At 42.5% G+C, this 25,896-nt stretch overlaps 1 protein-coding gene across 3 annotated transcripts in view; it reads right to left on the minus strand.

The window, feature by feature from the left end:
- The window catches only part of prmt7 (protein arginine methyltransferase 7), a 51,963-nt gene that overhangs the window by 11,672 nt on the left and 14,395 nt on the right, over positions 1–25,896 (minus strand). For all 3 annotated transcript variants that reach the window (XM_072547755.1, XM_072547757.1, XM_072547756.1), the window contains 7 exons: positions 25,443–25,690; positions 23,048–23,228; positions 22,380–22,507; positions 16,131–16,266; positions 12,885–12,968; positions 10,396–10,443; positions 8,414–8,503 (listed from right to left, as the gene is read on the minus strand). In XM_072547755.1, coding sequence (XP_072403856.1) covers positions 8,414–8,503; positions 10,396–10,443; positions 12,885–12,968; positions 16,131–16,266; positions 22,380–22,507; positions 23,048–23,228; positions 25,443–25,690 — 915 coding nt within the window. The remainder of the gene's footprint in view (positions 1–8,413; positions 8,504–10,395; positions 10,444–12,884; positions 12,969–16,130; positions 16,267–22,379; positions 22,508–23,047; positions 23,229–25,442; positions 25,691–25,896) is intronic.

The following is a 25,896-nucleotide window of genomic DNA, read 5'->3' on the forward strand; positions in this document are numbered from 1 at the left end:
TTCACCTGCTTCACCTTCAGATTAAAGACCATGAACATTTAAGCTGCGTACAAATGTTGCCACAGTTTGGTCATATACGTGGGTTTTACAGAGCATCCTGAAGAATAAGGATTAGAGAGGGAATTATAAAACTTAACAGCTAAAAAGCTTAAGTCATGACTGCTGATGGTGGGGTAAAGGATGTACAGCATGCACAAGATGCCAGAATTAGAGTAACAGTGTTCTCAGAAAATCATAGTACTGGCTGTGGAGATAGACACAGGGGAAGGGTTTAAATGCACATCTCTGAACACCAGAAAGATCATGATTTGAAATTCATTGGCATGTGCCCCTTCTTCAAGAGGATAAACCCATCCATGGTGACCCAAACAAGGAAATAACAGGTTCAGACAAGAAAGGAAACACACTGAGGGCAAGACCAGCAACTGAGCAAAGATTTCTCATTCACTATGCAGCAACATGTTCCACCCAGGTAGAATTCTCAGCATCACGCAGTTTAAAAAAAGCTGGTCTGGCACCAGTATGTGTGACCACACTGGATGGTGGGCTTTCCAGAAATAGCAAGGGTTAGTCAACTGCTGTGGTGATGAGGTGGGCTCAGAACGTTTGAGGCAATGCCAATAGCCTCCCCAAATACACAATATTATTTCTCCAGCATAAAGGAACAAATGCTCAATATTCAATGATCATCCTAAGATAAGTTCAACGTCTTCTTTGAGCTAACTTTTTAAAAGTACACTTTCCTGTCCCCTACACCCTCACTTTTCAAAATAAGCGAACTGAGCTTATGGACCTCTGTCACTACGATTGAGATCATCCATTCAGCTGCCTCTGTACAAAATCTTTTGTTTCCATCGGCTCATAAGTAGCATCTCCTTGGACCTAGCCCTAACTCAGTTTTCTTTGGTTTATTTCCCAATCCTTTCATGCCCTCTGGAATACAAAATCCATGTCGTCCTTACAATGTCATGCGACTGTGATATAGGTCAACTTTCCCTTTTACTTTTTCTGCAGCCTTTGACATAATTGATCACACTAAAACCTCTCCACCATTGTCCAGGTGAGATGTCACCTCTAGCTATGCTTGCAATGCTTTCTCTGATTCTTCTTCCTTCAGTGACCCCTAATCATTGACCCATCCTATTTAGGATTTACATGCTGCCACTTGGCAGTATTATTTAAAGGCATAGCTTCAGTTTTTACAAGTTTGCTGATGATACCTAATTCTACTTCACCAGCACATCTCTCAATTTCTCCACTTTTATTATCAGACTTCTCGTATGACATCCAATAGTGGATGAACCGATATTCACTCCAACTCCAAACTTCATTCTTTCAACTCTGATTCCATCCTTCTTGCCTGGCAAATATCTGCGAATAAGACAGCTCATTTCCCAGCCAGAGATGTGCTTCTGGCCACACTTGCACCCTCACCCGACTTCTCCACCCCCACAAACACACAGAGTCTGTTGTCATTGCCTTTGTTATCTGAAAGCCTGACTTCTCAAACCCATTCCTGGCTAGTGTCCACTTTCCACCATCTGCATACATCATCCAAAATTCTGTTGCTCGTGTCTCACATCACAGCAAGTACTGCGTATTCAGCATCCTGATAGTGAGTGACTTGTGGACAAGAAACACCATTATTTTAAAATTCTCACGTTTTCAAATCTTTCTCTTGCTATCTCTAATATTCTTCAGCCCCCACCCTCCAATATATTTACATCATTGAATTTTTACCGCTCAGTAACATTTTAGAGGGTAGATTTCCACTAATCTTTCTGTGAAGTGTTTCCTGACATCACCTTTGTGTGATCTCAGTCGATGCTCTTTTATTCAAGGCTCTCTACTTACCCTATCAAAATCATAAACAACTGTTTTAAACACTTAAGTCTCCCTTTATCCCCTACACTCAGTGAATGCGAATATGCTCTCTGCAACTTGCCCTCAATTTAACCTGGTATCATTCTGATAGATCTGCATTGCACCTGATCCAAGGTAAATGTTATCTTCAAGATATGGTGTCAGAAACCTATCACAGTATTCCAGATTCAATCTGTTCATTCCTCAGTGCAAATATAATTTGTACTCTCATCACAATGAGACCAACATTCATTCAGTTGGTTACATTCGTCTTTGTGACTGGAATTCATTGAGGGCAGTGTTTGTATTTGGTCTGTTGCTTGATTCAGCAAATTTCATAGAACATTACAGTACAGTACAGGCCCTTCAGCCCTCGATGTTGCACCAACCTGTCATACCAATCTGAAGCCCACCTAACTTACACTATTCCATGTATGCCCATACGCTTGTCCAATGACGACTTAAATGTATTTAAAGTTGGCGAATCTACTACCGTTGCAAGCAAAGCATTTCATATCCTTACTACTCTCTGAGTAAAGAAACTAGCTCTGACATCTGTCCTATATCTATCACTCCTCAATTTAAAGCTATGCCCCCTTGTGCTCACCGTCACCATACTTGGGAAAAGGCTCTCCCTGTCCACCCTATCTAACCCTCTGATTATCTTATATGCCTCTATTAAGTCACCTCTCAACCTTCTTCTCTCTAACAAAAACAGCCTCAAGTCCCTCAGCCTTTCCTCGTAAGACCTTCCCTCCATACCAGGCAACATCCAAGTAAATCTCCTCTGCACCCTTTCCAAAGCTTCCACATTCTTCTTATAATGTGGTGACCAGAACTGTACACAATACTCCAAGTGCAGCCGCACCAGAGTTTTGTACAGCTGTAGCATAACCTCATGGTTCCGGAACTCGATCCCTCTATTAATAAAAGCTAAAACACTGTATGCCTTCTTAACAACCCTGTCAACCTGGGTGGCAACTTTCAAGGATCTGTGTACCTGGACACCGAGATCTCTCTGCTCATCTACACTACCAGGAATCTTACCATTAGCCCAGTACTTTGCATTCCGGTAACTCTGACCAAAGTGAATCACCTCACACTTACCCGCATTAAACTCCATTTGCCACCTCTCAGCCCAGCTCTGCAGTTTATCTATGTCTCTCTGTAACCTACGACATCCTTTGTCACTATCCACAACTCCACCGACTTTAGTGTCATCTGCAAATTTACTAACCCACCCTTCTACTAACGCCCTAATCCAGGTCGTTTATAAAAATGATGAACAGCAGTGGACCCAACACCGACCTTTGTGGTACACCACTGGTAACTGGACTCCAGGATGAACATTTCCCATCAACCACCACCCTCTGTCTTCTTTCAGCAAGCCAATTACTGATCCAAACTGCTATATCTCCCACAATCCCATTCCTACAATAGCCCACTGTGGGGAACCTTACCGAACGCCTTGCTGAAATCCATATACACCGCATCAACCGGTTTACTCTCATCTACCTGTTTGATCACCTTCTCAAAGAACTCAATAAGGTTTGTGAGGCACGGCCTATCCTTCACAAAACCGTGCTGACTATCCCTAATCAAATTATCCTTTTCTAAATGATTATAAATCTTATCTCTTATAACCTTTTCCAACACTTTACCAATAACTGAAGGCTCACTGGTCTATAATTACCAGGGTTGTCTCTACTCCCCTTCTTGAACAGGGGAACCACACATTTGCTATCCTCCAGTCTTCTGGCACTATTCCTGTAGACAATAATGATTTAAAAATCAATGCCAACGGCTTGGCAATCTCCTCCCTGGCTTCCCAGAGGATTCTAGGATAAATCCCATCTGGCCCAGGGGATGTATCTATTTTCACACTCTGCAGGACTTCTAATACCTCTTCCTTGTGAACTTCAATCACACATAGTCTAGTAGCCTGTATCTCAGTAATCTCCTCAACAACATTGTCGTTTCCTAGAGTGAATACTGTCTAAAAATATTCATTAAGTGCTTCCCCTATCTCCTCTGACTCCACACACAACTTCCCACTACTATCCTTGATTGGCCCTAATCTTACTCTCGTCATTCTTTTATTCCTTACATACCTATAGAAAGCCTTAGGGTTTACCCTGATCCTATCCGCCAACAACTTCTCATGTCTCCTCCTGGCTCTTCTGAGCTCTCTCTTTAGGTCTTTCCTGGCTACCTTGTAACCCTCAAGCGCCCTAACTGAGCCTTCACATCTCATCCTAACATAAGACTACTTCTTCCTCTTGACCAGAGATTCCACTTCCTTCATAAATCATGGCTCCCGCGCTCTACAGCTTCCTCCCTGCCTGACAGGTATATACTTATCTAGGACACACAGGAGCTTTTCCTTGAATAAGCTCCACATTTCTAATGTACCCATCCCCTGCAGTTTCCTTCCCCATCCTTTGCTTCCTAAATCTTGCCTAATCGCATCATAATTGCCTTTTAACTCTTGCCCAGTGGTATACACCTATCCCTTTCTAACACTAAAGTAAACATAACAGAATTGTGATCACTATCACCAAAGTGCTCATCGACTTCCAAGTCTAACACCTGGCCGGGCTCATTACCCAGTACCAAATCTAATGTGACTTCGCCCCTTGTTGGCCTGTCTACATACTGTGTCAGGAAGCCCTCCTGCACACTCTGGACAAAAACGGACCCATCTATAGTACTCGTACTATAGTGTTCCCAGTCAATATTTGGAAAGTTGAAGTCCCCCATGACAACTATCCTGTCTCTCCCACTCCTATCGAGAATCATCTTAGTTATCCTTTCCTCTACATCTCTGGAACTATTCGGAGGCCTATAGAAAACTCCCAACAGGGTGACCTCTCCTTTCCTGTTTCTAACCTCAGCCCATACTACCTCAGTTAACACGTTCCCTAACATCCTTTCTGCAACTGTTACACTGTCCTTGACCAACAATACCCCCCACCCCCCACCCCCCACCCCCCACCCTTTTACCATCTTCTCTGTTCTTACTGAAACATCTAAATCCTGGAACCTGCAACAACCATTCCTGTCCCTGCCCTATCTATGTCTCCGAAATGGCCACAACATCAAAGTCCCAGGTACCAACCCATGCTGCAAGCTCACCCACCTTATTCCAGATGCTCCTGGCGTTGAAGTAGACACACTTCAAACCAATTTCTTGCTTGCCAGTGCCATCTTGCATCCGTGAAACTTGATTTCGGACCTCCCTACTCTTAACCTTTTCTATACTCGAACTACAATTTTGGTTCCCATCCCCCATTGGATTAGTTTAAACCCAACCCAATAGCCTTAGTGAATGTTCCCCCCAGGATATTGGTACCCCTCTGGTTCAGATGAAGACCATCCCGCTTGTAGAGGTCCCATCTACCCCAGAAAGATCCCCAATTATCCAAGAATCCAAAACCCTCCCTCCTGCACCATCCTTGTAGCCACACATTCAACTCCGCTCTCTCCCTATTCCTTGCCTCACTAGCATGTGGCACGAACAACAATCCAGAGACAACAACTCTGTTCGTCCTAGCTCTAAGCTTCCATCCTAGCTCCCTGAATTTCTGCCTTAAATCCCCACCTCTCTTCCTACCTATGTCGTTGATGCCTATGTGGACCACGACTTGGGGCTGCTCCCCCTCCCCCTTAAGGATCCCAAAAACACGATTAGAGACATCACGAACCCTGGCCTCTGGGAGGCAACACACCAACCGTGAGCCTCTCTCGTCCCCACAGAACCTATCTTGTCCCCCTAACTATGGAATCCCCAATGACTACTGCTCTGCTCCTCTTCCCCCTACCCTTCTAAGCAGCAGGTACAGAATCCTATCGAGAAAGTTTCCCTGGATGTGGAAGAGCAGGGAAATACTGGCAGAGCAGGAGAGAGAGAGAGAGACACACACAGAGTGTGAGTGTGAGGAAGGAAGAGGGGAAGGAAGGAAGAGGGGAAGGAAGGAAGGAAGGAAGGAAGAGGGGAAGGAAGGAAGGAAGAGGGGAAGGAAGGGGGGAAGGAAGGAAGGAAGGAAGGAAGGAAGAGGGGAAGGAAGAGGGGAAGGAAGGAAGGAAGAGGGGAAGGAAGGAAGGAAGAGGGGAAGGAGGGAAGAGGGGAAGGAAGGAAGAAGGGAAGGAGGGAAGAGGGGAAGGAGGGAAGAGGGGAAGGAGGGAAGAGGGGAACTCAAAAGACACTTCCTCCTACCGTCCTCCTGACCATGAGCGCAACCCCCATCACCAAACCATCATCTCCCAGACCATACACAACCTCATTACCTCAGGGGATCTCCCACCCACAGCTTCCAGTCTCATAGTCCAGGAACCCTGCACCTGCCTGGTTCTATCTCCTACCCTAGATTCACAAGCCTGACTGCCCTAGTCGACCATCATCTCTGCCTGCTCCTGCCCCAAACTCATCTCCACATACCTTGTTACTGTCCTAACCCCTCGGTCCAGGAATTCCCCACAAACGTTCAAAACATCATACGTGCCCTCCACCACTTCCAAGACTTCCATTTCCCTGGCTCCCAACACCTCATCTTTACCATGGACATCCAGTCACTATACACCTCTATCCACCATGACGAGGGTCTCCAAGCCCTCCATTTCTTACTCTCCTGATGCCCCCACCAGTCCTCCTCCACTGACACTCCAATTTGTTTGGCTGAACTAGTCCTCACCCTCAATAATTTTTCCTTGGAATTCTCCCACTTCCTCCAGACAAAAGGAGTGGCCATGGGCACCTGCATGGGCCCCAGCTATGACTGTCTCTTTGTTGGTTACGTGGAATGGTCAATCTTCCGCAGTTATACCGGCACCATTCCCTATCTTTTCCTCCGCTACAATGATGACTGTTTTGGCAACATCTTGTGCTCCCACAAGGAGGTTGAACAGTTCATCAACTTCATCAACACATTCCACCCCAACATTAAGTTCACCTGGACCATCGCAGACACTGCCCCTTCCTGGACCTCTCCAATTCCATCAACGGTGACTGACTCAACACAGATATCTTCTACAAACCCACTGACTCCCAAAGGTATTTGGACTACACCTCTTCCCACCCTACCTTCTCTAAAAACGCTCTCCCAATCCCTCCACTGCATTTGCTCCTAGATGGACCAGTTCCACCACAGAACTCACCAGATGGCCAACTTCTTCAAAGACTGCAATTTCCCCTCCCACGTGGTTGATGATGCTCTCCAGCACACCTTATCCACTTCCCACACCTCCGCCCTTGAACTTCACCCCTCCAACCGCAACAAGGACAGAACGCCCCCGATCCTCACCTTCCAACCCATCAACCTCCGTATACATCGCATCATGCTCAGCCATTTCCACCACGTATAAATGGACCCCACCACGAGAGATATATTTCCCTCCCCACCCCATCTGTGTTTCGTAAAAACCATTCTCTCCACAACTCTCTTGTTAGGTCCACATTTCCCACCCCCCCCCCCCCCCCCCCACCCCTACCAACCCACCCTTCCCTCCTGGCACCTTTCCCTGCCACCGCAGAAATTGCAAACCTGCGCCCACACCACCCCTCTCACCTCCACCCAAAAGGAGCCTGTCACATCCATCAGTTTTACCTGCACTTCTCCATGTTATTTACTGTATATGTTGCACCCAATGCGGTTTTCCCTACAGTGGGGAGACAGTACACCTAATTGCAGAATGCTTCAGAGAACATCTCTGGGACACCCGCACCAACTAACCCCATGTCCCCAAGGCTGAACACTTCAACCTCCCCTCCCACTCTGCCAAGGAGATGCAGATCCTGGGCCTCCTCCATCGCCACACCCAAACCACCCAGCGCCTGGAAGAATAATTCTTCATCTTCTGCACTCTGACTACACGGCATCAATGTGGATTTCACCTCATTTTCCCTCCCCCCACCACCCACTCATCCCAGTTCCAACCTTCTAACTCTGTATTGGCCTCATGACCTGTCCATCTTCCTTTCCACCTATCTGATCCACCCTACTCTCTGACCTATTACCATTACCCCAACCTCATCCCCATCCCATTTATCTCAGCTCACAAGCCTCACTCCTGATGAAGGGCTCATGCCAAAACGTAGTTTCTGCTGATCCTCAGATGCTGCCTGACCTGCTGTGCTTTTCCAGCACCACATACTCGATTCTGATCTCCAGATTCTGCAGTCCTCACGTTCTCTTAACATATATACGTCCAGTGATGGAATATACTAATCCTTGTCCTTATTTTCATGCAAGTCTGAAATTGACAATGTAACAAGAAACTTCCTCAGTGTCCTCAAGGGGAGACAGCACATCAACTGGCACTGTATTGGGACAGCACTAGAAATGTTGCCATAGGTCTCTTAAGCTCCTGAGTCTGGCAGAGAATATCAATCAAGAGAGAGGTGATCACGCAAGCTGGAGAGTTCCAGAGATACTGTGGGTTTGGAGCTTAGCACTTCTCGAATGAACTAGGAATACAAATGGTGCAACAACAGGATACGCATTCATGGTTAAATTACACTTAGCCTGTTACTTATCCGGGCACAAAGTGTTACCTGCTTGTTGCCCACGTTCACAGATGTTAGCTGCTCTGGACGTCTCTCAGAAATGATCACCTTTCCAGTCAGGCCATTAGCTGCTAAAATCTAAGGGATGTGAATAAAAGTTTTAACAGGCTAACTCTGGTCACATCACAGCTAGCAAGAAAAAAGCTGTGATTTACAAAACACTTCATAACGCCCTCAGAAAACAACACTAGTGGATTACTTTTGCAATATAGTGACTACATTCTAGGCTAATTATCAAACAGAAAGGTCCCATAAACTGCAAGGATGAACAGCTAGCAAGTACATTCCTGTGAAATTGGTTGAAGATCGACTGTTTAAGAAGGGCGGTAAGGACAAGCCAGGGAACTATAGACCAGTGAGCCTGACCTCGGTGGTGGGCAAGTTGTTGGAGGGAATCCTCAGGGGTAGGATGTACATGTATTTGGAAAGGCAAGGACTGATTCGGGATAGTCAACATGGCTTTATGTATGGGAAATCATGTCTCACTAACTTGATTGAGTTTTTTGATGAAATAACAAAGATGATTGATGAGAGCAGAGCAGTAGATGTGATCAATATGGACTTCAGTAAGGCGTTCGACAAGGTTCCCCATGGGAGACTGATTAGCAAGGTTAGATCTCATGGAATACAGGGAGAACTAGCCATTTGAATACAGAACTGGCTCAAAAGTAGAAGACAGAGGGTGGTGGTGGAGGGTTGTTTTTCAGACTGGAGGCCTGTGACCAGTGGAGTGCCACAAGGATCGGTACTGGGTCCTCTACTTTTTGTCATTTACATAAATGATTTGGATGCGAGCATAAGAGGTACAGTTAGTAAGTTTGCAGATGACACCAAAATTGGAGGTGTAGTGGACAGCGAAGAGGGTTACCTCAGATTACAACAGGATCTTGACCAGATGGGCCAATGGGCTGAGAAGTGGCAGATGGAGTTTAATTCCGATAAATGCGAGGTGCTGTATTTTGGGAAAGCAAATCTTAGCAGGACTTATACACTTAATGGTAAGGTCCTAGGGAGTGTTGCTGAACAAAGAGACCTTGAAGTACAGGGTCACAGCTCCTTGAAAGTGGAGTTCTTTATTGGTCAGAGTATTGAGTACAGAAATCAGGAGGTCATGTTGCGGCTGTACAGGACACTGGTTAGACCACTGTTGGAATATTGCGTGCAATCTTGTCTCCTTCCTATCGGAAAGATGTTGTGAAACTTGAAAGGGTTCAGAAAAGATTTACAAGGATGTTGCCAGGGTTGGAGTATTTGAGTTATGGGGAGAGGCTGAACAGGCTGGGGCTGTATTCCCTGGAGTGTCCTTATAGAGATTTACAAAATTATGAGGGGCATGGATAGGGTAAATAGGCAAAGTGTTTTCCCTGGGGTTGGGGAGTCCAGAAGTAGAGGGCATAGGTTTAGGGTGAGAGGGTAAGGATATAAAAGAGACCTAAGGGGCAACCTTTTCATGCAGAGAGTGGTACGTGTATGGAATGAGCTGCCAGGGGAAATGGTGGAGGCTGGTACAATTGCAACACTTAAGAGGCACTTGGATGGGTATATGAAGTGTTTGGAGGGATATGGGCCGGGTGCTGGCAGGTGGGACTAGATTGGGTTGGGATATCTGGTCGGCATGGACAGGTTGGATCGAAGGGTCTGTTTCCATGCTGTACATCTCTATGACTAGTTTTATTAAGTATTATAGCACTGATGGGTTTGATTAGTTAAGGTGTAAGCAATAGGACTGAACACTCTAATCATTAGAACTAAAATTCTTACTTTAGAACGGAGGTAATGTCATTAAAGCAGCAGCTGATGGTAGTTATGTCTCGGACCCTGCCTTGAAGAACTCCTGTAGCAACATTGTAGGGCTGAGCTTGTTAGCATCAAACAACTACATCCATCTTCCTTTGTGCAGGGAATGACTAACTTCACTTCTGGAATTCAGCCTACTTTGTTACAAATATCAGCTCTGAGTACAAACTCACCTTCTCCATTACTCTTCTGGACACGGCAGAAATCTCCAGACTGTGAACCTACAAAACAACAAATTCATTGAGTAATAAGTTAGCAAATCAATTTAAGTACACCCACATGTTTACAGGAAGTTGGATTGTAGCCTGGTAAATTTTACAGTCACAACCATAGATCATCCAGTTCAGCATAGCACAAAGTTTGCAATACATGCAAAATACCAGAACAGCTTACTGAAGAGGCACGCTGAGGCAAAAGATCATTTGAAAAAGAAAGTGGACAATTAACTCCATCACACTGCAAACATTTGGAATTATTAAGTTCCACAATTTATTAGTGGAATCGCACCAACAATGTGGAGTACTGGACACATCAATATAGCTATACCCAATGTAGCTAACTATTTGGTGAACATTATAGGCTGCACTGGTTAGATTAGATTAGATTAGATTACTTACAGTGTGAAAACAGGCCCTTCGGCCCAACAAGTCCACACCGCCCCGCCGAAGCGCAACCCACCCATACCCCTACATTTACCCCTTACCTAACACATTTACCCCTTACCTATTTAGCATGGCCAATTCACCTGACCTGCACATCTTTGGAGTGTGGGAGGAAACCGGAGCACCCGGAGGAAACCCAAGCAGACACGGGGAGAACGTGCAAACTCCACACAGTCAGTCGCCTGAGGCGGGAATTGAACCCGGGTCTCTGGCGCTGTGAGGCAGCAGTGCTAACCACTGTGCCACCGTGCCGCCCACTGGTTTCTTACAGTAATTGAGCAAGCAACCATTCTCTCTCTACTTTCCCAAAAAAAATTGAGAACTAACAGCTTTGAGGCAGTTTAATCATGATGGCCTGGTTCTGTTGAGTGCTGTGCCCAATATAAGAGGGACAGCAGCATCAGAACCTAAGCTTTTCCCTCTTTCACAAAATGTTTCTAAACAAATGCAGCATAAATCAAATGCTGACAGTAGTTCCTTTCCTTCCACTTTCACTACGATAGACCTGAACTTGCACCTGCAAAGCTCCTCATTCGGAGCCAGTCCATATCCCACTGCTTCCTGTAACCCAGGTTTCAGAGGTGAAGCAACAGATTTCTAACACAGTAATTCCCTACTTCACATTGATTCAGTCAACATTGTCTTGTTATAACAATGCTTCATTAAGTCACTGATAAAATGAAGAATGACATCTACCCACTTAATATCATGATTTGCATAATAACAATTTTCCAGAGAAGCTCTCCATGGCCAATATATCACAAGCTGAAGGTTAGAGATTTACTTTGACTAATAAGCTCACAAAGTACCTGCAAACGGTGACCTTAAATCCTACGATTTTCACCAGTTCAATTTGATGGTTTGACTTGTCTCCCAAACAGAATCGCCAATGTTCAACCTGGTTGGCTCCAATATCCTTCAGCACCCTCTCAGCTTGGCTGCTATCATGGGTGCAGAGAGCAGATGTGTTGCAGCCTGGCAGATTTATCAGTTGTAAAGTGGTCTCTGTTCCCCATCAGCCAGGATTAAAGTGCAGCCAGCAGAAACTACAGCCCTCTACAGCTCTTACAATCTGCTCACCAGCTACTGATCTGAATGATCTCTGACATTCCATTCTCAAGTCACCATTAGAACAACCATGAGATGTCCTGGGCCCTGTGGTCAAGTCAACCTTTTATCATCTTCCTGTGTGTCAGAGCTGATACAACAATATAATACACAGGGGAGTCAAGAACCCTTTCCAGCGAGCTATTGTAGTCTACCATGACAACAATGAACTGTTTCAGCCACCAACACCACTTTAATATTTATAAATACCTTTCACTTTAAATATCATTTCATTTAAGAGTATACAGATAACGTTTTTTTCTGATGGGATACATCCAAAAGAATCTACCTAACAGTTACACATTGTGAGAAAATTTACCTTACTTAATGTTATTTAGGTTGAAGCTGCACTTTCAAGAGCACATCAAGGAATCCAAGTTTGAGCAGGAGCCTAAAACCAGCCCTAGATTTGTTTGCTTATGTAGCGAAGCATTGGCAGTGAACAATCAATGTTGCTTATGAAAGAGAGGAAACCCTTTCTAACTGAGCATCAAATGCATCAGCTGGTTAAAGCAGTGAGTAGTGAGGCATACAGACCACAAAGGTGCCAGATTCAATGCTAATGTCAGCTGGACAGACTCTCAGAACACTAGGAAAGGAAATCAGCCAAGGTGCCTGCCGAAAATCACAAGTAATCAAAAATCACTGGCTATGCATGCAAAAACAGGATCCAATCCCTCATGCTATTTCTGTGGTCAAATAGCCCGTTGTTCACCATCTTCATTCACATATAAATAAAAGCAAGGTTATCAGAGGGATTATCTCCCAAGAGTCAAGTGTTACCTCTCCTTCGAAAAGGTCATAAGGAAGAACATTTGGCAGGGAGAGGGAAAGAAACAACCACTACCAATCAAATCACACCGACAAATTCAACTTCTAGCCTCCGCCCATACCTGTGCGGCACCCAGCAAATAAGCAAAGACAGAGAGCAGGCTTCCATCACTTATGGCCACACACACACTATCTGGTCTCACAACCTGTAGGAGGAGAACACAACAGATAACAGTAAATCTGTAAGCACCATATTCACACAGTAATAACAGAAGTCCTGATGACTCCTTTCACAGCTAACATTAATTTGGGGTTCAGATCACCTGCCCTAAAATGCGTTCAATTAAGTGTAGGATATGAATTAGATGTTCACTTAAATTCAGTCAAAGTGAGCAGTTCACTATATTGACTAAACGCTCCCTTATAATGAAAGTATGGAATATGAAGCACATTTTGAATATTTTCCTTGAAGGACCCAATGCAAAGGATGATTCTCCTCATATTATGTAACCTTAAAGGCACTATATACCTGTAGACTGTAGCAATATCAAGCAGTGAGCCCTGCTACACATGCAGCCCAACACTCAAAACACAGGGATTGTGCTTGTGAGAGTCCATAAATCACCTGGGAAAGTTCACTCACTGGGTAATCAATAGAAGAAAAGTCATTCCTTGAAAAGATTGGAAGGAAAAAGACAGCAGCTGCTCAACCAATCACAAGCTGGCTCTCTCCCATTTTTTGCTGCTGATGAACCTATCAGAACCAAAAGTGGGAGAGGTGCAGCCTGTGACTGGAAGAGCAGCAAGCAGGGTTAAGTACTGGCACTGAGAGAATCACTGTGGCACGACAATGCCCAACAGTAGGAGGTGAGCTGTGACTTTGCTGAGGTGGGTACAGCCTTCTTAGGTGAGGTGGTCCGCAAAGAGGGAGACATGGAAGATGTAAGGGATGGGGTAGAAGACAGGGAGGCTACAATAGGAGTAAGGAAACAAGGAAGCTACAAGTCTGGTGGTGGGAGACACAGGGAAGCTGAGAGGCTGGGAGTTGGAGACAGGGAGGGGCTTGGGGAAGGAGAAAGCGAGATTACAAACGTTTGATGATCAAGATAGAAACTGAAAAGAGAATGGTGAAAAGGGAAGTTCCAGAGGGTGCAGGTAAGAAAAGGAGCTTGCAAGGATGCTGGGGGAAGAAAGGAAGTCTACAAGGGGGCTGGAAGAGACATGATGGCTGCAAAGGATTGAGAGAGGGAGGCTGTATGGTGTGGCAAAGAGCTGGAGGCTGCAAAGAGAACTGTTGCAAACCTGTTAACAAAGAAACACTTAACTGGAAACCTAAAAAGCTTAAAATTAGTTAATTAATTACTTGAAATAATGTGGAGTCTGTAGCTTAAGGCTGCATATGCTCAGTTGCTATGAAACAGGAAGATATAGGATGCTATTGTGAGAAATGCTATGTCAGTTGTTAAATTCAAATCGGAGAGACTTCGATCCAGTATGAAGTAAAAAGGACAGTAACACCTAGTTAAAATATTCTAGTCTTGTGTATATTCAATAGAAATGCATAGCTTTGACCTTACCATCTAAAAGATTAATTTAAGGTGATTTTTTTTGTTGGCTGAAGTGTGTATCGGTTATTTTGATAAACAATCTTTGTTGCCTGTGGTGTTGTGCCAATTTAATGCTGTGGAAATGTATATTTTCCTTCTGTATTGTGGTTTCAAATTTAATGGATAGTTAATAATTATTGAGCATCTGGATGAATTCTTCTAACTCACTTTTGTACACATCCACGTAACCCATACATCAATACAAATACAAAAGATAATATTATGACATGACTGCACCACCTTACAAAGGAATCAGAAGAATGAAAATATAGGTCCTGAAAAACAAAACTTAATATCAAAATGTAACCCTCAAGAAAATCTCAATAGGAGCCCACAAAAAGAGAGTTACCTGCTTCACCCCATGTGAAAAAAAAGTTGGATGGCACAGCAAAGGCCCAGATGGGGAAAAATAAAGTCCTTCTACATCCCCCCAGCTCCTGCAAAGAAAATCACTACATTTTACTAAGTGACTCCTGTAACCACCATGGCTTCCTTTGTAGGGAAAATAAGAGAAATCCAGATCTATTCTTCAGTGTACACACTGGACATCATCTCCTTTATCTTCAAAATTTCTCTATGCAGCAGGTTTCAATGAGGTCACAGCTACATACTGCCTTCTTAGGACAACACTTTAATTATTCCCTTCACCCCAGATTATCAAAGTGCAAGTTAAACTTTCCACTGTAACTCAATTTCCTTATGTTAATAATGTTGGGTATTATAATATTTTTATGCAGTGTTATCTGAAATACTTCCAATATCATTGGCTACGCATATGATATCTTGCAGCTCTTGAAAAGAACATTTTCATCACTGAATCTTACCCAATCAACATCCTGGAGATTACCACTGACCATAAATTGAATTGGATTAGCCAGATTAAAAAAGAGTAGATAAAATAGCACATCAGAGGAGAGAAATCCTGTGGTGTACAACTCATCTCCTGATTCCCCAAAGCCTGTCCACCATCACCTCATCCTCAAGTTAAGAATGTGATAGAACACTCCCCACTTGCCTGCACGAGTGGAGCTCCAAAAATGCTCAAGAAGCCTAACACAATCCTGGATAAAGCAGCCCACAATTACACACTCTACCACCAACACTTAGTTGCTGCACAGGAACAGGAGTAGGCCATTCAGCCTGTTCCACCATTTAATGGGATTCCGGTTGATTTGTAGCCTAAGTACATATACGCAACTCTTTTCTATGTCTACAGTCAAAACCCATAAGACAAACAATTCCCATCACAATTCCAGTAATTGACATAAAAGAAAATCATGGTTCCAGAAATACTGACAAGCCAAACAATAAACCCCCTCATACACAGAAACCAAAACCAAAGTCATTAGTTCAAACTCCAAACTCTAGAATAGATATTTAAAAACACCTTCCAGCACAGTGGGACAATTAGAGGAATGCATTCACCCCTCCTAGCTACGTCATAACAATATTAAATTCATGTTATGAAATATTTTATTATTGGTTTGCAATTTAGCTCAGATTATGATTATTGACAGTTACACCTTCTCCCAATTTCTACTTCCTCTACGCTGTTTCTTAACCTTATATATTTTAGATGGTAAACAGTTCCTGGTCTCAAGATCTCTCTCAAATTAGATTTGCTTCACAAAACTCATTATTGTACATTTTCTTGGGATAATCATAATACTTTCACTCACATCAAGTTACCCTAACTTAGCAATTTTGTATCTTGATTACAACATTAACTACTACTGTTGTGAAATATTTCCAAGTACTCACTGTTTTCAAGGCCTTGATGTAAATCTCATTCCTATGTTGGTCATTTAGTTCTCCAAAGCGCTGCCTGTTACACATGAGATGGGCCTGACATGAGCAGAGAGGGCGCTCGTTCAGTATATCAGGTTCACAAGTAACACTGTAAAGTACAAAATTAAAGTAGAAACATTACTACTTAGTTTTCTTCAAATGATGTTAAGTTCCCAGACAAGATACAAGAGACACAAATGAGAACAACCAGATACATTCGAGTATGTACACAAAATATAAGATTAGAGAGCAAACTGTTCATGCACAATAAAGATACTGAACAGTAAATTGTTTACACATAAGACAGTATGTATATACAGACAAGTGTTCATACTACAGCCCAGTCAGAATATCAATGTAATAAACTCCACTTCCAGTAGACAGGAAGTTAGCAAATTGAACACCAATATTTAAAAGCAGAGATAAAAAATAGGGATCTATGGAGCAATTAACCTGACATCAACCATCAAGCAAGTGTTGGAATCTACTAAGGAAATCTTACCAATACACACAAGATCAGTGTGATCAGAGAAAGTCATAGTTCTATGAAGGGAAATAGTGTTTGACAAATAAAGAACTCTTTTTTTAAGGCTGTAACTAATACAGTAGACAGAGAAGGAAAGTAGATGCAGTACAGCCTGACTTCCAAAAGGCATTCATTAAGATTTCATACAAGTTAACATTCAAGGCAAGGGTTCACAGGGTTTGGGTAACATATTAGCCTGGATGGGGGATTGGTTAACAAAAGAAGCCAAATGGACAAGCATTTTCAAGTTGGCAGGCTGTAATTGGTGGAGTGCTACAAGGATCAGTGCTCAAGCCTCAGCTATTTACTACTCATGTCTGACACTTACTGTTTCTAACTTTGTTTATAATACAAGGTTAGGTAAAAATGTGAGCCATGAGGAGGACACAGGCTGCAACTAATATAGACAGGTTTAATATGTAAAATGATGGAAAATGGTATAAAATATGGGAAAACGTGAAGTTATTCACTTTCATACTAAGAATGGAGGATGGAAAAAATGTAGCTGTAGGAGCTGCTACTTTTTTTTGATGTGCTGGAGCTGATTTCATCGAATTCCAGGAGCAGTAATTACTGTTTTATAAGCTGTTGCATTGTTTTGCAACTTTGGGGGGAAAAAAAAACGTTCAAAACAACGGCACTTTAAAAAAGGAAAAAGACAAACAAAGGTAGTAACCACATGGGAAGTGATTCAAATGGAAAAAGAAATCTACACTATTGTCTGACCCAGCAGTGAATCTGCACAGGAGCTGCCTTTACTGTTTGGTTTAAAGTATCTCTGGACATCAGAGTTAGTCCAAGAAAAATAAACAAAAGCAAAATTCACAGCTGATCTGGAGAAACCCGTGTGGGGGAGAAGCTAAGTAGCTTCTTTTAATGTGTAACCTTACTTTTTTAGTAAATCTACAATAGTGGGTAGAGTGGGGGCTTTTTATTTATATATTTTTATTCACATCTGTCTCTTGATTAAACATAAAAATATAAAAACATTGGTACAACCTTAGCCTGGAGCACTGTTTTTAGAGCAATACAACTGTGCTAATTTCGGGATCGATAGATTGTTAAGGTGCAAAGATGGCCTTTAGTAGAGTGATATGCTCTTCCTGTTGGATGTGTGAGATTAGGGAAAGTTCCACGTTACTGATTATTAAAACTGCAGGTTGCAAATCCTATTGGATCACATGGATGGGTTGAAGCTGCAGTTAGAGGAATGAAGAATTTACTGGAGCTAGGGGACATGATGCGATAGCAGTTGCAAGGAGGGAGATAAACCAAAGATCCAGTCAGGCAGATGGGTGAGCTCCAGGGAAGGTAGGAGGGGTAGGCAGGTAGTGCAGGAGTCTCCTGTGGCTATCTTCATCTCAAACAAATATGCTGTTCTGAAAAATGTAGGGAGTGATGGACTCTCAGGAAAATGTAACACTAACAGCCAGATTTCTGGTACTGAGATTTGCTCGAATGTAATGAGGGGAAGCCAAGTTCCAAGTGATCAATTGTGATTGGGGGGCTCTCTAGTCAGAGGTACAGACAGATGTTTCCGCACCTGACAGAGAGATATCAGAATGATGCGATGCCTCCTGAGAGCCAGGATCAAGGACATCCTGGAGTGGGTGCAGAATACTCTCAAAACGGGAGAGGGACCAGCAAGAGGTCATTGTACACATTGGAACTAATGACATAGGAAGAGAAAAGGACGAGATTCTGATGACAGAATATAGGTTAGGCATAAATTTAAAAAGTAGGTCCTTGAGATTAGTATTATCAGGATTACTCCTGGTGCTATGAGCTAGTGAGAGTCACAATAAGAGGGCATATGAATATGTATCGGGGAGAAGGATTCACATCTTTTGATCACTGGAATTTTCTAGGGGAGATATGACCTATATAAGGAGCACAGATTGCACCTAAATTAGAAGGGGACTAATATACTGGCAGGGAGATTTGCTACAGCTGTTCAGCAGAATTTAAACTAGTAAGGGGGTGTGCGACCCAAGGTGATAATGAGGAAAGAGGTCAGTCTGAGACAGGTACAGTTGGGAAAAGGAGTAAATCAAACAATCAGGACAGTCAAGGACAAAGCAGAGAACGAGATAGAACTGATAAATTAAATTGCATTTATTTCAATGCAAGAGGCCCAATAGGTAAGGTAGATGAACGCAGGGCATGGTTGGGAACATGGGACTGGGACATTTACAGAGATGGCTCAGGGATGTACGGGACTGGCAGCTTAATATTCCTGGATATAAATGCAATAGGAAGGATTGGGAGGGGAAACGACACAGGAGGGGGTAGTGGCATTTTTGATTGGGATAACATTACAACTGTACTTAGGGAAGATATTCCTGAGAATACATCCAGGGATTGTATTTAGGGTAGAACTGAGAAATAAGAAAGGGATGATTAACTTATTGGGATTGTACTGTAGATCCCCCAATAATCAGCAGGAAACTGAGAAACAAATTTGTAAGGAGATCTCAGTTGTCTGTAAGAATAATAGGGTGGTTACTGTAGGGGATTTGATTTTCCAAACATAGACAGGGACTGCAATTGTATTAAGGGCTTGGATGGAGAGAAATCTGTTAAGTGTGTACAAGAAAAATTTCTGATTAAGTATGTGGATGTACCTACTAGAGAAAGTGCAAAATTTGATCCACTCTTGGGAAATAAGACAGGACAGGTTATTGAGGTATTGGTGGAGGAGCATTTTGGGGCCATTGACAATAATTCTATCAGTTTTCAAATAAGGATGGAAAAGGGTAGACTGGATCGAAAAGCTAAAGTTTTAAATTCAAGGAAGGCCCATTTTCAGGGTATTAGCCAAGAACTTTCAAACCTTGATTTTTTTTTGGGGGGGGAGTGGTTTGGAAGTTGGAAGTGCACGGATGTTTACAGGGAAAGGGATGGCTGAAAATTGGGAAGCCTTCGAATGAGATAATGAGAGTCCAGAGAGAGTATGATCTTATTAGAGTGAAGGGCGAGGCTGGCAGGTGTCGGGATTGCTGGATACTAGAGAAATTGAGGTTTTGCTAAAGAATAAGAAGGAAGCACGTCAGGTATAGACAGCAAAGATCAAGCGAATCCCAAGAAGAGTATAAAGACAGTAGGACTATACTTCAGATGAAAATTAGGAGGGCAAAAAGGGGACATGACATAGCTTTATCAAAGTGTGTTAAGGAGAATTCTACAAATACACTAAGGACAAAAGGATAACTAGGGAGAGAATCGGGTCCCTCAAAGATCAGCCAGGCTGCTTATGTGTGGAACTGCAGGAGATGGGGAAGATACTAAACAAGTATTTTGCATCAGTGTTTACTGTGAAGGAGTACATGGAAGATCAAGAACAGGGGGAAATAGACAGTGACATCTTGAAAAATGTCCAGATTACAGTGGTTGTGGTACTGGATGTCTTAAAATGCATAAAGGTGGATAAATCCCCAGGATCCGATCAGATGTACCCGAGAACTCTGTGGGAAGCTAAGGAAGTGATTGCAGGGTCCTTTGCTTACATATTTGCATCATTGATAGCTACAGGTGAGGTGCCAGAACACTGGAGGTTGGCTGGCATGCCACTACTTAAAAAAGGTGGTAAGGAAAAGCCAGGGATCTATAGCTCAGTGAGCATGACATCAGTGGTGGGCAAGTTGTTTGGAGGATCCTGGGGGAAAGGATTTACTTGTATTTGGAAAGGCAAGGACTGATAAAGGATAGTCAACATGACTGTGTGTGGGAAATTATGTTTCACTAACTTGACTGAGTTTTTTGAAGCAGTAACAAAGAGGATTGATGAGGGCAGAGCAGTGGACGTGATCTGTATTGACGTCAGTAAGGCAATCGACAAGGTTCCTCACGGTAGACTGGTTACAAGGTTAGGTCACATGGAATACAGGCAGAACTAGCTATTTGGATACAGAACTGGCTCCAAAGTAGAAGAAAGGGGAGGGGTGCTTTTCAGACTGGAAGCCTGTGACCTGTGGTGTGCCACAAGGATCATGCTAGGTCCACTGCTTTTCGTCATTTATACAAATGAGTTGGATGTGAACATAAAAGGTATGATTAACAAATTTTCAGAAGACACCAAAATTGGAGGTGTAGTGGACAACATGATCTTGATCAGATGGGCCAATGGGCACAGGAGTGGCAAATGGAGCTTAATTTAGATAAATGTGAGGTGCTGCATTTTGGAAAGGCAAATCAGGGAAGGATTTATACACGGAGGTCCTGGGAAGTGTTGTTGAACAAAGACACCTTGGAGTGTAGTCACAGGTAAATAGGACAGTGAAGGATGCATTTGGTATGCTTGCCTTTACTGGTCAGTGCATAGAGTAAATGAGTTGGAAGGTCACATTGCAGCTGTACAGGCCACTGTTGGAATGCTGCATGCAATTCTGCTCTCCCTGCTGTAAACAAGATGTTGTGAAACCAGAAAGTGCTCAGAAAGGATTTATAAGGAAGTTGCCAGGATTGGACCTTTGAGTTTAAGACTGGGGCTTTCTTGCCTGGAGCTTCAGAGGCTGAGGGGTGAACTTATAGTGTTTATAAAATTATGAAGGGCATGGATAGGGTAAATAGACAATGTCTTAGCCCCAGGTGGGGGAGTCCAAAACCAGAGGGCATAGGTCTATTTGAAAAAGGGATTTAAGGGGCAGGGGGTGGTACATGTATAAAATGAGCTGCCAGGGAAGTGGTGGATGGTAGCACAATATTAAAAAAGCATCTGGATGTGTAGATGAGTAGGAAGGATTGAAAGGGATGTGGGCCAAATGTTGACAAATGAGACTTTTTTTTTTAGGATGTCTGGTCGGCAAGGACGAGTGGGACCAAAGAGTGTTTCCGTGCTGTACATCTCCATGACTAATTGAAAGCAGAATACTTTTTCCAAAAAGCATGATATTTCTAAATGTTGCAAGAGATTTAAACATGCTCAAAAGATAGCATCAAGTACAGCAAGCAATTAGGAAGGCGTATGGTCATGTTTTATTGAATGACAAACAGAGTACAGGTACAAAGTAGTCTTGCTGAAATTGTGCAGGGCTTTCGTAAGACCACACCTGAAATACCATTTGCAATTTTGGTCTCCATGTTTAAGGAAGGATACGCTTGAATAAAATCAGCAAAGTGATGGTTCACTGGAATGATCTCTGGGATGAGAGGGTTGTGCTATGATAATAAGCTGTGTAAATTGGATCTATTTTCTTTGAAGTTTACTAGAATGAGAAGTGATCTCATTAAACAAACAAGATTCTCAATAGACGGAATTCTGCTGGCTGAAAATTTAAAATATAGGGAAACAGCTTCAGGATAAGGGGCTTATTATTTCAGACTAAGATAAGAAACTTCATCACTCAAAGGACTGTCAAATATTTGTAATCCTAAACTCCTAGGTTATGGATGCTTCATCACTGAGTATTATTAAGGATGAAATAAACACCTCTCAGGTAATTGGGGGTATGAGGAGTTGGTGGGAAAATAAAATCCCAGATCAGCCAAGATCGTAATGAATGACAAGACAGGTTCAGCAATTCAAGCGGTTTACTCCTGTCCTTTCATGTGTTTACCTGTGTTCCTGTATAAGTGCACCAAGTTAGCAGATGTGATTAGGGAGAAAAGTATTTGAACCATAATCCCATGTGCATCTCAACACTTCCCTGCATAATGAAGAATTTGTGTACCTATAGCACTTATTTCACATTTCGTACCTGCTGCGTTCTAGACTATACCACACAGAATAATCATCATGTGTTGCTGAAATATGTAAACATTCACCCTCTTCAACCGGTAATTCCTTTGGTAAGAAGTATACACACTGCATCCAGTGATCCCGCCACTGTGAATACAAAAATAGCAGTTTCAAACCGGCCTTTATCTCAGAGACCAAGCAATGAAAACGTGGGCACAAAAACTTATTTGTGTTAAAGTGACAAATCAACACTTGTAGCTGCACACATAAAAGACATCTGCAGGAAAGTAGAAGTTCTCAATCTGTTAAAACTGCTCTTATAAATTCTCCTAGGATACCACACGTCAAAGATGTAAGATAACTGGGTAACGAAAAAAAAAGTGTGTGCTCGCATCCAACTTACAAAGTGAAATATTTTAAAATACCTTCTTATCAACTGTTGTTAGAATGGGTTACAATTTGGTCATTTAGTGAATCTATGGTTCAACCTCTCCATTCTCCTTATTGTTAACAAAAAAACAATTTTGGTGTTTCCTGGTAGTTTGTACTTCTCAAACTATTTGCTTTGAAATTTGTACTATTTCTGTTTTAATGACCCTTCTCCCAGATTTACAGAAGTCTCCTAAGACAAAGGAAACAATACCTGTCCTGTTATCAATGGCCCTTTATACCAGGAAGCTGCCCTACCTGAATATTCTTTGGAGTTGGATGAACCCAATACGGTGCCATGGTACATTTGATACTCCCTTCAGGATCCATGTCTATGTCCCACCAGGACAGTACAACCTGAGCCTGTCCACTGGCAGTTGCTTTGGCCTGCACAGTATGTCGGGCTGGCAAACTGCTCACTGCTTTACTGAAATCCACCCTGCAGAAAGTTAAGACACATAAAATCAAGGCTCCATTTACATTCAGATGAAGTGAGGCAATATAATGAAAGTACCTGCATAATTCACCATCTCTCCACCTTTCTCCATTTAGTACATTCTTAGGTCAAGCATAATTACTTGGAACATATCTGCCTAATCTCGGAGAATTGTATACAAATATTAAATGCCGAAATAGAAAGTCTTCTGTTTCTAAGCATCAATAGCTTCAGCAATACAAATAAAGTTCCAAACAAGCAGTTCACTGGATAGATGATGAGAATTTTGATTCCTCAATCCCTATGCGAATGCCTACATTCTAAGTTCTGAAAGAGATGATTGCAGCGATGGTGGATACATTGGTTATGATTTTCCCAAACATCCCAGATTCTGGAATGGTCCCAGAGGATTGCAAATTAGCAAGTGTAACACAATATTCAAGAAAGGAACGAGAGAGAAAACAAGGAACTACTGGCCTTTTAGGCTGACATCAGTTGTCAGGAAGATGCCAAAATCAATACTTGTGAAATCTTAACAATGTACTTACAAAATCAAAGGCAGAGATTTTTGAAAAATTTATTGAAGATTTTTCAGGATGTAACCTTTAAAATAAAAGGTGAACCAGTAGCTATGGAATTGTTAGCTTCCTAAAAGGATTAAATAAGACAGTATACAAAAGGTTATCTTCAAGGTAACAGCTCATGGAGTTAGGAGGTGATATATTAGCATGGACAGAGGAATGGTTAATTAGACAGGAAGCAAAGAACAAGCAGGGCATTTTCAAGATGGCAGGCTGACATTAGTGAATTGCTGCAAGATCAGTGTTTAAGCCTCAGCTATTACAATCTATATTAATGATTTATAATACCTGTCCATAAGCAACATATGTTAGGTTTTCAAAGATACAATGCAAGCTGCAAGGATGCAAGGAGCTGTAAAGAGATATGGACAGGTAAGGTGAGTTAACAGACTAAGTATAATGTAAGGAAATGAACAAACATATGAATTAGGAGCAGAAGTAGGCCAATCAGCTCCTCTAGCTTGCTCCATATTCAATAAGATCATGGCTGATCTAATTGTAACCTCAATTCCACATCCCCAATAATGTGTTACCTCTGCCTTAGAAGTATTCAATGACCTAACCTTCACCACTCTCAACCTGCAAGGGAAAAAATTCTTCCTCATGTGAAGTTATTCACTTTGGTTATTAGAATAGAAAACAGGATTTTTTTTTAAACATGAAAAGCTTTTAAATGGTGATGTTTAGCAAGATATGAGTGCGCTCATTCAAAGAACATCCTCTTTGGGTAATATGGAATGGACAATAAGGACCAGACAAAGCCCATATACCCCAAATGAATTGAGAAAAAAAATTAGCATGTAGACACAGCAAGCACTTGAGAAGGCAAATTGGAAGGGGACTGAAGTATAAAGCATTAAGAACTTCTACCATGATTGCATTGAGATTTGGTGTGACTGCAACAGCACAGCAAGCTAGTTTCAGTCTCCATAATTCAGAAATAATGTCAGTGCATTGCATGAATCCCAGAGGCTCACTGGATTGGCTCCTGAGTTCAGAGGATTGTTCTCAGAGGAGAAGCTGACTAAACTGAGCTTACACTATTAGGAATGTAAAAAGAATAAGAGAAGATCAATTTGAAATATGCAAGATTCTGAAGGAGCTTGACAGGGTAGATACTTCAATATTGATTCCCTTCTCTGGGGAATCGACACAGAAGCACAGGGAACAATCATTTAGGACTGACATAAGATGAAATTTCTTCACTCAGAGGACTGTGAATCTTTGGAACTGTCTCTCCGAGGGGTTGTGTTGTTTTTTAAGAACTGTCTGTCCCAGAAGACAATGAATCTTTGGAATTTTCTATCCCAGAGGACTAGGCATCTTTGGAATTATATATCTCAGGGTTAAGTGCACCACTGGAAATATTTACCACAGAGGATTTGCAATTATCCACCTTTAGATGTTACAGATGCTCTACCATTGAATACATTTGAAGACGGAGATCATGGATTTTGAATCACTCTCAGAATCAAGAACATAAGGAGTGGGCTGTAAAGTACACTTGAAGTAGATGATTCATGAACAGCAGAACAGGCTGGAGGAGCCAAACTGTGTACTCCTGCTCCTTTTTTGTACATTCTTATGTTAGCAACCCACAAGTATTCACATTCCTACTGAAGACACCATACTGTACCTGAATATCTCTATGACCTCTGTGAGGGTTGTGAAGTGGTTCCTGTTCACCTGGTTCAGCTGGATATCATAGACACAGGGAGACCCAGCACACACCTGCATGTCCCTTGGCGGTACAATGACCCTCTCGCCCTTGCTTCCGTCCAGTTGGATGTGTATTGGCAACATCTTATTCCAGGGCCACATGTGCTTTGACTCCACCACCTGCACATAAACTGTGGCTTTGTGTGGAACTGCCTCACATTCTTCCTGTCAACCCATGTTTGGGATGGATAGAAGGAAACACAGCACTTAAGACTTGACAGGATACCCTTCTTTTTGGAATTGATTGTATAATTATAGTTACACAGCAAGGAGACACACCCTTCGATCCAACTTGACCACATCGACCCAATATCTGAAACTGATCCAGTCCCATTTGCCAACATTTAGCCCCTAATCCTCTAAACCCATCC

The sequence above is a fragment of the Chiloscyllium punctatum genome, chromosome 26 (assembly GCF_047496795.1).
Source record: "Chiloscyllium punctatum isolate Juve2018m chromosome 26, sChiPun1.3, whole genome shotgun sequence".
NCBI classification, from domain to species: domain Eukaryota; kingdom Metazoa; phylum Chordata; class Chondrichthyes; order Orectolobiformes; family Hemiscylliidae; genus Chiloscyllium; species Chiloscyllium punctatum.